At 47.9% G+C, this 13,734-nt stretch overlaps 1 protein-coding gene across 2 annotated transcripts in view; it reads right to left on the bottom strand.

Moving 5' to 3' along the window:
- Positions 1-13,734, bottom strand: part of RALGAPA2 (Ral GTPase activating protein catalytic subunit alpha 2) — a 282,520-nt gene that overhangs the window by 252,382 nt on the left and 16,404 nt on the right. For both annotated transcript variants that reach the window (XM_036825221.1, XM_036825222.1), the window contains exons 2-3: positions 7,348-7,458; positions 2,031-2,083 (exon numbers count right to left, since the gene is read on the bottom strand). In XM_036825221.1, coding sequence (XP_036681116.1) covers positions 2,031-2,083; positions 7,348-7,458 — 164 coding nt within the window. The remainder of the gene's footprint in view (positions 1-2,030; positions 2,084-7,347; positions 7,459-13,734) is intronic.

Below are 13,734 nucleotides of genomic sequence, written 5' to 3'. Positions count from 1 at the left end.
CTTTTATTACTACTACTACTTCTAATAATAAGAAATAGCAACAGTTTGGAGACAGTGAAGATTAATCGAAAGCAGATAAAATTGAAGGGATTATGTATGACTCTTAAAAGAAGGACTGTGCCAATAAGTTTTAAAACTGGTGATAAGACCAAATTCCTTGAATTCTTAGAAAAATATATAATTTACCAAACCAGAATCAAGAAGAAATATAAAACCTGAATCATCATAGAGTAATCCAAAAACTATTAAAGAAATGGAAGTAGTTAAAAGTCCTCCCACTAAAAAAAACAAAACCAAAAAAGCACCAGTTTCAGATGGTTTTTACAGGAAAGACTAAAAAAATTTCCAGGAGCAGATGAGTCCAATCTTATACAAACTATTTTATATAATAGAAAAAGAACAGACACTTGACAACAGGTCTTGTAACCTTTGTAACAGGATCATTCAAAACAGTATGAGGGGGCTTCCCTGGTGGCGCAGTGGTTGAGAATCTGCCTGCCAATGCAGGAGTCACGGGTTTGAGCCCTGGTCTGGGAGGATCCCACGTGCCGCGGAGCGGCTAGGCCCGTGAGCCACAATTGCTGAGCCTGCGCGTCTGGAGCCTGTGCTCCGCAACAAGAGAGGCCGCGACAGTGAGAGGCCCGCGCACCGCGATGAAGAGTGGCCCCCGCTCACCGCAGCTGGAGAAAGCCCTCGCACAGAAACGAAGATCCAACACAGCCATAAATAAATAAATAAATAAACAAACAAACAAACAAACAGTATGAGGAAAGGAAACCCAGACCAACCTCAGTTGTGAACATAGATCCAAAAATGCAAACATAATACTAGCCTTGCCAAAACTCAGAACTGGAATTCACTACATTAATATTCATGAAGAATCATCTTAATCAATGCAGAAAAAAACTTTTGAAAACTTCAAAACCCATCTATGATTTTTTATAAATCTTACCAACCTAGGAATAGAAACAAACTTCCTTATTATGATAAAGAGTATCTACCAAAAATGTACAGAAAACATTATTCTTAATGATGAAACATTAACAAAACTCTCTTTAAATCAGAAACAGGAAGACCACCTTTATCATTCCCATCTACCAGCAGGCTGCAGGGCCGAGCCAGTGGAGGAAGATGAGGAGACCAGAGTCACCTTTATTCCCAGACGATCTGCCTACCTACCAAGAAAACCAAAACCATCTACAGACAAAATGTTGGAATTAAATCACATACATCCACCTGACCCGGCAGTGGGAATGGAATGAATGAACCAGCACTAGATTCAAACACACAGATAAAGGTTAGAAATAACGTTGACTGTGCACCAGATGAGACCATGTTTATGACACTCAAAACCAAACAAAACCCCATGGTGCATTGTTTAGGGGTACAAATGCTTGTGGAAAATCACCTTTGAAAAGAAAGGGAATGGCACAAAGGGCAGGGCATGGCTGCCTTTGGAGCAGAGAAGGGATGGGGTCAGGGGAGAGGCAACTGCCGCTTCTGGATCTTAAACTGGGGGGAGGGCAAGGGGGGGCAAGCATGCAAGCTTTACCCTCACGCTTCAGAACTTGCATATGGGGACTTCCCTGGTGGTCCAATGGGTAAGACTCCACACTCCCAATGCAGGAGGCCCGGGTTCGATCCCTGGTCAGGGAACTAGATCTCACACACATGCCGCAACTAAGATCCCACACGCGGCAACGAAGATCCTGCGTGCAGCAACTAAGACCGGGTGCAGCCAAATAAATATTTTAAAAAATAAATAAGTTTATACGACCTTTTCGAAGAGCAATTTGGAAATATCAATATTTAAAATGTGCATACAATTTCCCATCTAGGTACCCATACAGGAAAAATTCTCCCACAAGGAAAACAAATCAGAAGAACATTCTTAGCAGCACTGTTTGTAAAAGAGGAAGGAAGGGTATACACGTCCATCATTTTTACTTATCTTCAAGTAAAATTAAAGATCTAAAATACCATATTTTTGACAAGAATGTTAAAAGCTAAATGAATTAATAAAAACTTACTTCAAAAAGAAAGAGGATGGAGTCCAGCTCCTCCCTTTGTGACTTATTATTCCCTGGAATATATAAAAGAAAATCAGTTATCATGACAATGTGCAAATTTTAGGATATTAAAAATTATGCTAAAAGGTATCTTAAAACATTCAAGCCTCAACATGCAGACATTCAGTCAAAGATCCCAGGAGGTGCTGTGCAGCCCGTGTTAGGGATGCAGGTGGGTGACGGAGCCAGACTGCCCAGGGCCACGTTCAGCAGAGCTGCTCCTCGCTAGCTGGTGGCACACAGCTTCCAGGCTTTCTAAGTTTTAATCAACAGTGGAGCGTCTTCCCCCCCAACAAGAGGGGTCCACTTTTCCAGCCCTTGAATCCGAGAGGCCCCGTGACCTGCTCTGCTCCCTGATGACAGCAAATGTGAAGCCAGCTTGAAAAGCCTTCTGCACCCATGAGCGTGGAGCCCTAAGGCCACCCTGTGAAGGAGCCCAAGAGAGCCTGCCAGCTGGGGAAGAGGGGCCACATGGAGGAGCACTAAGGCACCCTGGGCAGTGGCTTGCTAACCAGGACACGTGTGAATGAGGCCACGCGCCACCAGCTGGTCAGAGGCGTGAGCCAGCCCAAACCAGAGGAACTGTCCAACAGACCCAGAAAACCACAAGCTAAGTGACTGGTAGTTGTTTTAAGGTGCTCAGTGTTGGGATTGTCTGTTGTGCAATTTGTTGTGCAGCACACACTGACTGATGGTCTTGAACCGCCACATGTTCCTAAAGGATAGACGGAGCAAAGGGGAGGAGGGGCGTGGCCTTTTAAAAACAGGATTTTAGGTTGTAGGGGGTTTTTTAGATACGGATTTTAATTTTTTTCTTTGTTGTTGATTGTACGTAATATCACATTTTTCTCCTCCACACACCTGTGAAAAATGGTGACGTGGAACAGAGCTAGGAAGCAAGATAAAAATCACATAATTTCATATTTGAAATATCTACCACATTTGGCAAGAAAAAGAAAATTTAAGTTCAAGATTTATACCAATTTATAAATCACAGGGGAAAAAACTGAGACATCCATTTAAAAAGAACACATGTTGGCATCCTGGGCACATGCCCACGTGTGACTTGACCTGCTAGAGGCTGGAGCGGCGCCCCTTGCAGGGCCTGAGCCTCAGCTGCGGGGCCTCTCCCAGACCCCCACTCCGTGCTCGGCCTCTGCCTCAGGTCTCACAGGAACAGCCAGGGGTCCACACGCTCCTCTCCACGGCCTCTTCTTTCCATGTGACCCTGTCTCAGCCCAGCCCCACACCGGGCACCATCCGCTGCCTCCCGTTCCTCAGCCTGCGACCGGGGAAACGCGTCCCCTAAAACCTTCCCAGGACCGCGCAGCTCCTCTGGCTTCGTCCTCACACCTTCCCAGAGACCACCTCACGTGCAGCTCACTGTCTCACTGCCCGCTTGCGCCATCCCCGTCTGTCTGCCTTCCGACCCGCTGGCCGCTCAGGACGCTCCTTTCAATGACGACACCCTTCCCCGTCCTGCTGCTCCTCAACTCTCTGCACTGGCGGTTCCTGCTGACCTGTCATCCCTTGAACTCCTCTGTTCTCAGGCTTCTGTGACAAAACACTTTCCTGGCACCCTCCCGGCTACTCCTTTATTTTCCTCTGTCTGCCCAATAAAAGAAGGAATTCCCCCAAATCCCTGACTGCCACTCTCTCGCTCTGCATACACTCTCTCCCTTGGCAACAGGATGACTGCACCTCCCTTCTCCCAAGCTCCAATCCCTATAATTTAACAGCCCACCTACGCCCAGGTGTGCCCCGGGCACCGCAGACGCAGACTGCCCAAAGCTGGGCTCACCCTCTCGCCCCTCACACCTGGCTCCCCTGCAGGGCTCCCTCTGCTGCAAGGGCAGCACAGGAACCAGACTCAACGTCCTGAAAGCGTCTCTGGCTTCCCCCTCTGGGATCCCTTTCCCCATGTCCACGTCTCATGATCGGTCGGTGCACCCACGCACCCGACACTTTCTCTGCCCTGAACTGCCACATCCCTGGAGCAGGCGTCCCCAGACCTCACACGGATGACAACATCAGCCTCCTAACTGGTCTTCCTCCCTCCGGTTCACTCACCACATTATAAGACACCGTCTTAGTAGCCGACGTTCTCGAGAGCCCTGACCACCCAAAGAACGAAGTTCAAATGCCTTAACCTGGAATTGCAGGCTCCCCACGAGGCAAGCATAAACCTCTTTCATACATCTGACGTCGAGAGAAAAAGAAATGCTTTCCCCAGACATGCCCCAAAGATGGCCTGCCGTCGCTCATTCTCTACCCTCCGTCCCCAAGGCCACCTCGTCCCCAAACCTCCCTCGTGCACTCTACGGGAAATCAGCAACCACAGATGGTGTCTATATCTGATAACACATCTACTTTCTGACCTGTTCCATGGTGAACCACGCCTACGGCTTATTCCCTGACCCATCCACAACTACCACCACCTATGACGCATGTTCAGCATCTGATACGTCTCCGGATTCCTCTCAGGAATCTAGCCCAGTGCCTTGCTCATTGTGAGCTTCAAATCCTGGATGGGTGAATAAATGAAGGATTAAACAGGAGAGGGAGACAGAGCTGCCAGGGCCAGGGTCCACAAGGCCAGGGTCCACAAGGGCGAAAGGCACCCTTCGGGATGCTGAAGGATGGATGGTCTAGGCCCCAGGTAGAAGATGCTCTTGCCTGTCGGTGAGCAACACAGACGACATTTCAATGTCCATCTGTCAACCTATCATCTGTGTTGTTTATTTAATGGGAGAAATATGAAATAGAACAGTGCTTCTCAAGCTTGAGAGCACATGAGTATCAGCGGAGGGCTTGTTAAAACACAAATTGCTGACTTTCCACCCGCAGAGTTTCTGATTCAGGAGGCTTAACGAGTGCCCAGGTGATACCCGTGCTGCTAGTCTAAAAACCACAAGGCGCTCTGAGAGCCACTGGTACAGGGAAGGCGCTCTAAACATGGCATCAAGAAGCCTGGTTGCAATTCCGGCTATACAATTACATAAATCATCTGTGTGACCTCAGGCCAGTGATATAACCTCTCTGGACATGGTTTTCTCAACTCTAGAATGATGAGTGTGAAAAACCCAATCTCCTGAGCCCCTTCCAACCTTAAAACTCTGTGGTCCCGACTCAGTCACTCAGAAGTCAGTCATCCAGAATGATGGCACTTCTGTCCAATGCAGTACTGTAACTGTTTAAAACTGTGGTGGATATAAAGGTGCTAACATGCAAGGATTTCCGAAACACATTACATAAAAGTGAAAGATGATGATGATAATGACAGCTAGCAGTTACTGACCACGGACCACGTGCCACGCTTTGTCCTGGAATCCCAGGACACGTGTCAACCCACTTAATGCTGACAGAAGGAAACTGAGTCACAGATGAAGTAACCTGTCCAAGGAGAAACAGCTAGAAGGGTAGGGCAGGGATCCAGACCTGTCTGGCTCCCCGGGCTACTCTATCCTGCCACATAAATACAGAGCAGAATGTGCAGCGTGACTCTATTGGCTTGGTTTTCAAAGAATATTTCATGTAAGTATTGGGGTGGCCAAAAGTTTCATTCGGTTTTTTCCGTAAGATGGTCTAATAGCACTTAATTGTCTTAAACTTCATTCGAAACAATTTTGTTAGATTGTATTGTGACAGCTGTCACATCAGCATGCATTTAAAAAAAAGACATCAAAATTGGTGAATTTCTGTGTAGCCATTTTATTATTGAAGACGGAAGAAAAAAGCAACATTTTTGGCATATTATGCTTTATTATTTCAAGAAAGGTAAAAACCCAACTGAAATGCAAAAAAAGATTTGTGCAGTGTATGGAGAAGGTGCTGTGACTGATCGAATGTGTGAAAAGTGGTTTGCGAAGTTTCGTGCTGGAGATTTCTCACTGGACGATGCTTCACGGTCGGGTAGACCAGCTGAAGTTGACAGAGATCAAATTGAGACATTAACTGAGAACTGTCAATGTTATTACCACCTGGGAGATAGACAACATACTCAAAATATCCAAATCAAGTGTTGAAAATCATCTGTACCAGCTTGGTTATGTCAATCGCTTTGATGTTTGGGTTCCACATAAGTTATGTGAAAAAAACCTTCTTGATCATATTTCCGCATGCAATTCTCTACTTAAACGTAAGCAAAACAGCGAATTGTGATGGGAGATGAAAAGTGGACAGTGTACAATAATGTGGAATGGAAGAGATCGTGGGACTAGCAAAATGAACCGCCACCAACCACACCAAAGGCCAGTCTTCATCCAAAGAAGGTGATATTGTGTATATGGTGGGATCAGAAGGGAGTCCTCTATTACGAGCTCCTTCTGGAAAACCAAACAATTAATTCCAACAAGTACTGCTCCCAATTAGACCAAATGAAAGCAGCACTCGACGAAAGCATCCAAGATTAGTCGATATGATCTTCCATCAGGATAACGCAAGACCTCATGTTTCTTTGATGACCAGGCAAAAACTGTTACAGCTTGGCTGGGAAGTTCTGATTCAACTGCTGTATTCACCAGACATTGTACTTTCGGATTTCCATTTATTCGGTCTTTACAAAATTCTCTTAATGGAAAAAATTTCAATTCCCTGGAAGACTGTAAAAGGCACCTGGAAAAGTTCTTTGCTCAAAAATATAAAAAGTTTTGGGAAGATGGAATTATGAAGTTGCCTGAAAAATGGCAGAAGGTAGTGGAACAAAAGGGTGAATACCTTGTTCAATAAAGTTCTTGGTGAAAATGAAAAACGTGTCTTTTACTTTTACTTAAAAACCAAAGGCACTTTTTGGCCAACCCAATATGTATGGGCATAACCATAAACATATATAAACACAGTATATTAATAACATATACAGGACACTTTGATAGTGGTTGCCTCTGCACAGCCAGACTGGGTGTCTGGGCAAACAGACGCATCAGTTTTCATTCCAAACCCTTTAGTGGAATCTGAATTTTTTTAATGGTGTGCATACATTACTTTTCTTTCTTTCTTTTTGAGTAAATTATGCCTCTGGAACTCATGCCTTCTGTGGGTTTCTTCTCCTATTTTCCCTTTGGCTGTTTGTTGTTCAGTTAATGCCTGTACGAGAGAAAGTTCAAGAGAAAGACACCAACCACTGCGAACTTGCAGCTCCACTAAGCGTTTGGCAGGAAAGGAAGCTTAAAAGCACGTAACTTATGGCGCATGACACACACAACCTCTCAGAACTTCCTGAATGTTTATTTAAAAAAACAAAAAACTTTGTATATCAAAAACATTTTGTAGAAATTCTTACCTTTTAATTTCAAACTATTTTCCAGTGTTATAAAATTTTCATAGAAGATGAAATATATCTGAGAATAGTTGGTCTCAAAAAACTGCTTAAGATCGCTTGCATCCACGTTATCTGAAAAGAAAAAGTTCCCATTTACGACAAACTTACACAATTATCAGAGTTCACGATCTTTTCAGAAATGAAGGAATGTAAAAACAAGCCCTATCCCCTTATAAGACAAAACAAAGCAAAGTGTATTCCAGCCCACTTCTTTCTCCACCTAAGGAGAGCTCTGAGGTGGCCTGGGGCACCTCCCCTCCCCAGTCCCAGACGTCAAGGTCAGAGCCTGGGGGCACAGCACCTACGGAGCAGCTAGAAGGCCAGGGGTAAGTGAGGGTCCAGGGAGGGGCAAGGTGACTTCCTGTTAGGGGTGGGGAAGTCAAAGTTCATGGAAGAGGTGGCTGCTGACCCAGACCATAAAGAGGGACGAGTCCGTACGTCTGAGAAACAACTCTGCCAGGAGCCCCGCACGCACGACCCAGAATCTCCTCCCTCCCTCCTGGCTCCCGTGCCACCGCCCAGAGGACAGCAGGCCCTGCCCCGACACCTGCCCACATCCACCTGGGCCACTCGTCACCGCGTCCCTCCAGCTTCTACGTGACCCGTCCCACCCCTGCGTGGACACGGAGGACCCGCCATGCGCTCCTAGCCTCGTCCCAGCAGTGCGTCTCCCAGCTGCATCAGTGTTGCTAAACCAGGGCTGCGGGTGGATCGGCAGGTGGTGCAGGGAACTTAGCCCAAGAACAGCTTCCCCGCACTCCCCCCACCAGCCCTGGCCCCCGCAGGGGCCGAGCGCCAACACAGCCAGCGTCCCTCGCAGCTCCAGTGAGTCACCCACTGTCAACACACCTCTGTACAGGTTCCTTAGCAGACAAGGTTGTCTGTGCGTTTACAGCAGTGTCCTGACCAAGGTGTTAGCTCTTTGGAAGAATACACTTTAGGAAACCTCAGGAAAATTAAAAAGAGCTTCCTTAAAGTTCTACAAGATTACTCAAGAAAAAAAAGTGTGTCGCTATTCAATCTATAACACAGTCGTATCAGCTTTGGAGGGTCCTAATGTGAATATGCATGAACACACCCACTGCTATGCTTACATTCCATAAAGTCAACACTCTTGCTGGTGAATCTAAAGAGTTGTTTCCCTCTGATAACTACACAGCACCTTTCATGCAAAAATCTGCCCTGGTTCTTTGAAACAATGCACGTAAGGTGTTGGTAAAGTCATAGGAACAGCCAATTTCACATTCTGTTTCTTGCCACAAAAATAACACTGAGCACAGAGCAGTGGAAGCTGCTAGTAACTAACCAGTTTACCTTCGCCCAAGCAGGTAACAATGACAACACGATCCTTAACCCATGTGAATATTACCATTCTCATGAGCTAACAACCCTGCCAAGGAATCCTCAAGTGCCTTCTGCAGGATGTCAGCTCTAAGACGGGGCTTTGTTCATGTTCATGCCAACACCAACTGCTCCCGGGACCGCTGAAACCTCCCCAGCCCCCCAGGCCAGGTCAGGGCCTCGGCTCTGGGGCCCACGGCCCTCTTCCTCCCCGTCTGAGATGGTGTCACACCGTACTCCACTCCTGGTGCAGCTCCTGACCTAGTTCTGATGGAAGGGTCTGTCTCCTCTGTTAGAGACAGTCCCCACCCTCACAGACCTCCTGTGTGTCTCAGCATCATCAGGCACCCTGCAGGGAATACAGCATTTAGCTCAATATTTTCCTGAACGAACTAAATAAAAGAAACAGCCTGTAATATACAATCACAGGACAGTGACCACAACTTGTAACCCCTCAGATCTCACGCCGATGGGAAAAAGTGGCCTGACCCTTCTTCAGATCCTTGGGGTTATCAGGAGAGAAATGTCAACCCTCTGCTGAGGACGCCCGATCCCGCTCTGCAGCCCCAGCTCTCGCGGCCCCTGCTCCAAGTGAGGGTCTAAAGGCTTCTCGTTCTCACCCTCACTTTCTGCTCTTCCCGCAGGAACCACCCACCACGCTGCTCAAGCCGAAACCTAGTCCCCATCCCGGCTCTTCCCGGCTCCTTCCCAGCCCGTCTCCGGGGTGTGGGTTCCTCCACAGACCCACCGGACACTGTACCCCCATCCCTGCCCGCCACCCATCCCCGCCCAGGGTCCCTGCATCCCCACTTCCCCTCCCTGGTCCCCTCTCCACACTGCCGTCAACAGGAAAATGGAATAAACCAGATCAGACCATTCTTTTACTCAAAACCTTCCAACGACCTCCAGTGGTGCTTACAATAAAATCCAAACCCTTTACCATGGCCTCGCGGCCCTGCAGGCTTTCCTCCACTCAAGGCCAAGTCCGTCCCACACCACTCTCTCTACGCCCTGCACTCTGGCTGCCGTGGCTTCTTTCCATCTCCCAAGCTTCCCACACGTGTTCCCCACCCTGATCTTCATCCAGCTCGTTCCTTCTCATCCTTCAGAGCTGCGACCCCACACGACCTCTGCAGAGAAATCTAAGGAGCCCCCGTGTCCCCAAGCATGTTCTCCATCACCCCCCTCCTCCTTCACGGAGTCTGGCGGGTGGGCGGCCGACCGCTCGCCTGTGAATGGGCCGCGGCGAGCAAAGCATCCCCACGCTGACGACACGGGTGCACAGGTATGGCGAGACAGCACGGAAAGGTTATGGGCCACCAACAGTCTACCTTCCCTGGCCTCCCTGGTCCCTCAGAAACGCTCGAGTGTCAGCGACCTGAGCAGAGAGGGTCCTCGTCAAGGCTGAGGGGCTTCATGCAGACAGAGACACCCTCATGAGGCCAGACTCCAGGCGGCAGCCGCCTTCCTCCTCAACCATTCACTGTCTTCCTTGTGGGTTAGGAGTGGATGGAGCTCAAAGTCCTCACGACAACACAAGCAGACGCCCTCAAGGTCACCCCGCACACAGTGAACGACGGGTGTAACATCTGTAACTACTAGTTTCTTTACCCATGTGAGGACTCCTCACTGGTCTGGGAGTTCCCTTCACATGATCCCTGCCCACAGCACGTAAGATTAGCGGAGACTGTCTCATTTACTCATTTACTTGTCCACCGACCGGCACTCCACTAGAATGGAAGCCACGTACGGGCAGGAATCACATCTGTTTTGTTCCCTGCTGTATTTCCAGCCCCAGGAACAGAGTTTGGTACCCGAAAGGTACTTGACACACATTTGTTAAATGAACAAACAAAAAATAAATATCAAATATTTTCTATCCCTACTTCAAAATCTAGAATGTTTCCATGATGTGTCTTATTTTTGAAAAACAAGACTCATCAGGTGAATATTTACAAAGCACAGATCTTGGAGAAGGCGGGCCCTGGGAGTTAGCCTCCTGCAGAAGGGAACACAAGGGAGTGTCACAGGTCTACTTTGTAACAAGGTAACTTCGAGAAGCAAAGATATACAGGAGGAAGACTGCTCAGGAAAAAAACAAAAAAAAGCCTATGACCACAAACTTCCTTTTGAAAGACACTCTTCATCTGTTCATTCAAACAAGATTGAGCCCTGACCCCTGCCAAATAGCCCTGCGCCAAATGCTGGGAAATTCAAAGAGAATAAGGTGCAGGGCCCTCCAGGGTACAGGAACACAAGCAAGTAACGGAGATGGCAGCGTGCCGGAAGCTCAGGCAGGGCATCAAAGCAGGGAGTGACAAGGCCACCTGGGGAGGTTGGGAACATTAAAAACACTGTACATTTATGCTTTGAAAGACACTTTCATGACTGTATTTTATTTGACCCTCACCACAATCCTGTGAGGGGGATGGGGAAGGTGTGGTCAAGACAAAGAAACCTCAGGTTCAGAATCGTCTGTAACCTGCCCAAGGTACCAGGCCAGTCAGAGACTCCCATCCGGGTCTCCAGCTCAAACCTGAGCTACACAAAGGCCTCAGAAACAGAGGGAAGAAGTCAAAACCAGAAATCGGGTCAGGAATATAGAGAAATACGTCGTCCCCTCGGGGATGGGATGTGCAGGAGAGCCCGAGGGAGAAGAGCAGGGGGATGAGAGGACAGGTAAGACACGAGGGGAGACGCGGCCCGGCTCCCCAAGAATGACCTCACAGCAACCTCCCCATGGCCTCGTGGGGCCAGTAAGGAAGCGGGAAGGAGGGGAAGCCCCCAGGTACAGAGCCCAGGCTGGACACCACCTTTGAGGTGATGACCCTGGGTGTGTTTGGCAACGACGCTAGCACGCTGCCTGGCTGGCATCACAAAACCCAGGCAAGTGCAGGCACACTGACCACAGAGAAGCAACCAGCAGCCAGCTTTACAGAGCTAGGGGTCATTCTGGGATTTGTAAAGCAATCTCCTTTACCACCAACCGACAGCCAATCAACTGTTTCTATTATTTTCCCATTATATCTGAAAAATAATCTATATTCCACACCAGAAGCTACCCTCCCCTGGCCTTTTGTCCAGCTAAGCCTCCTGCTGACAATTATTTCCCCACATCTAGCTGGAAGACAACAGCAAAGCCTGAAGGCAGAACATTTGGAGCAGACTGCCTGGGTTCAAGTCCAGAAGCTACAAGACCTGGGCGAGTTATTTAGAACACTCTGTGCCTCAATTTCCACCTGAGAAATGTGGCCAACAATGGTTCCTGTGCCCATAAAATGAACATATGCAAAGTGCTTCTAAGTGTGTAGTCAGCATTATGTAAATAAACGTTAGTTGTTTTCCAACTACCTAGCTCTTGGCAAAGGCCGTCTCACGAGGTGGGAATAACCCAGCTTCACCTGTGAAGCCATAAAACTCAATGACATGTCAAACTCACCCACTTAATGAGACCTTTCGAAAAGGCACAGCACTTAATCCCAACTCAGCAGCAGATGCTACAAAACTAGTGGGACTGTCCCTCCACTTCTCCCACATATAATCCTTTCCAATAGCAATCTTACTCCTTTTTAGTTGGGAGGATCATAACCCAGCCTCATAAAAGCCTGCTTCAGCAGACCCTGAAAGCACCAAAGGAGGAGGGAACGTCCTTCTCAGACCTGGCGGCCCTGGTGGACACTGTCAAGAGGAAGAAGGGGTTCAGACCAGCTCCTCCGGAGTACGGAGTGACCCCCAATCCTCCTGCCCTCCGTCCCCCACCCTCCCCAGGGCCAAGAGCCATCCCAGCGCTGCCTACACATCTGCGTGTAGATGAAGACGGTGTCATTTGCTATTTTACTCAAATTCCCTAGATACTGGCACTGAAGCACGATGCTCAAGATCACATGCCAGTAAAAGGGAAAAGGGGTGAGTGAAAAATTCAAGGCGAATGTGGCGACTTAATAAAACGTAATTTAGAAACAGTGAGAACAAGGAAAATAAATGAGTCAGACACAAGACAGAAAACACTGACAAGGATAAATGTCATTAGTATGGTGCCTTTACTTAAGGGCTAATGAGATGTTGGTGATTTCACCTTTTCATAACTGCCTAGGTCCCCGCCCTCTTTCCCTCTTGTGTTACTACTTTGTAATAATGCCACAAACTATTCCCGCCCTCCATCCACTCCTTTAGAAAATGCCCACCCACGCTGATCTGGGGCTGACCTCCCGACTTGCTGTGGACAACCAGTCATTAGAAGCCTGACCCAGCAGTGGCTGGAGAGCGTCAAGTAGTCTCTGGTCCAAAGAGACTGGGATTGACATATATACACTACTATATACAAAATAGATAACTAATAAGGACCTACTGTATAGCACAGAGAACTCCACTCAATGCTCTGTAATAACCTGTATGGGAAAAGAATCTTAAAAGAGTGGATATATGTATATGTATAACTGATTCACTTTCCTGTACACCTGAAACTAACACAACATTGTAAATCAACTAGACTCCAATAAAAATTAAAAAACAAAAACAAAGGAAATGAGGAAACTCATGGAGCAGAGCAGGACCCAACCCCAGGCAACCTGCAGCCAGGGCAGTACCTCGCAGCAATGCAGATAGTTGAGGGAATAAACTAGATGCTTGTTGCCGTAAGGTCTCTGTAAGCCTGAGGTTTGGGACGGGTTGTCTTGCACCGTTGTTGTGAAAATGTTGGTGGGGAAGAAAAAGCAACTCATCACCAAGAAGTTTCACCGGCCATGAGAGCCGGCAAGCCCGTGAAGAGGTGCCCCAAGGACGACACGTTGTCACCTCCGTCAAAGAAGGAAAAGCAGACAATATGGGTCCGAATAACAAGAGCTGCCAGCTGATACACACTGTCCGCAACAGAAAGTTTCTGCAACACTAACTAGAGGGCAGGCAGGGACTCCTTTTCCTGACACCAGCCGGTAGGTTTTAGAACCTCCTGTGTGTGCAATACCGTTCCAAGGGCAGGTAACCGACCTGGAACTCACCTGGTGAGGA

This window comes from Balaenoptera musculus, chromosome 15 (genome assembly GCF_009873245.2).
Source record: "Balaenoptera musculus isolate JJ_BM4_2016_0621 chromosome 15, mBalMus1.pri.v3, whole genome shotgun sequence".
NCBI lineage: Eukaryota > Metazoa > Chordata > Mammalia > Artiodactyla > Balaenopteridae > Balaenoptera > Balaenoptera musculus.
The sequence above is the reverse complement of the archived record's forward strand: the minus strand, read 5'-3'. Positions and strand labels throughout refer to the sequence as shown.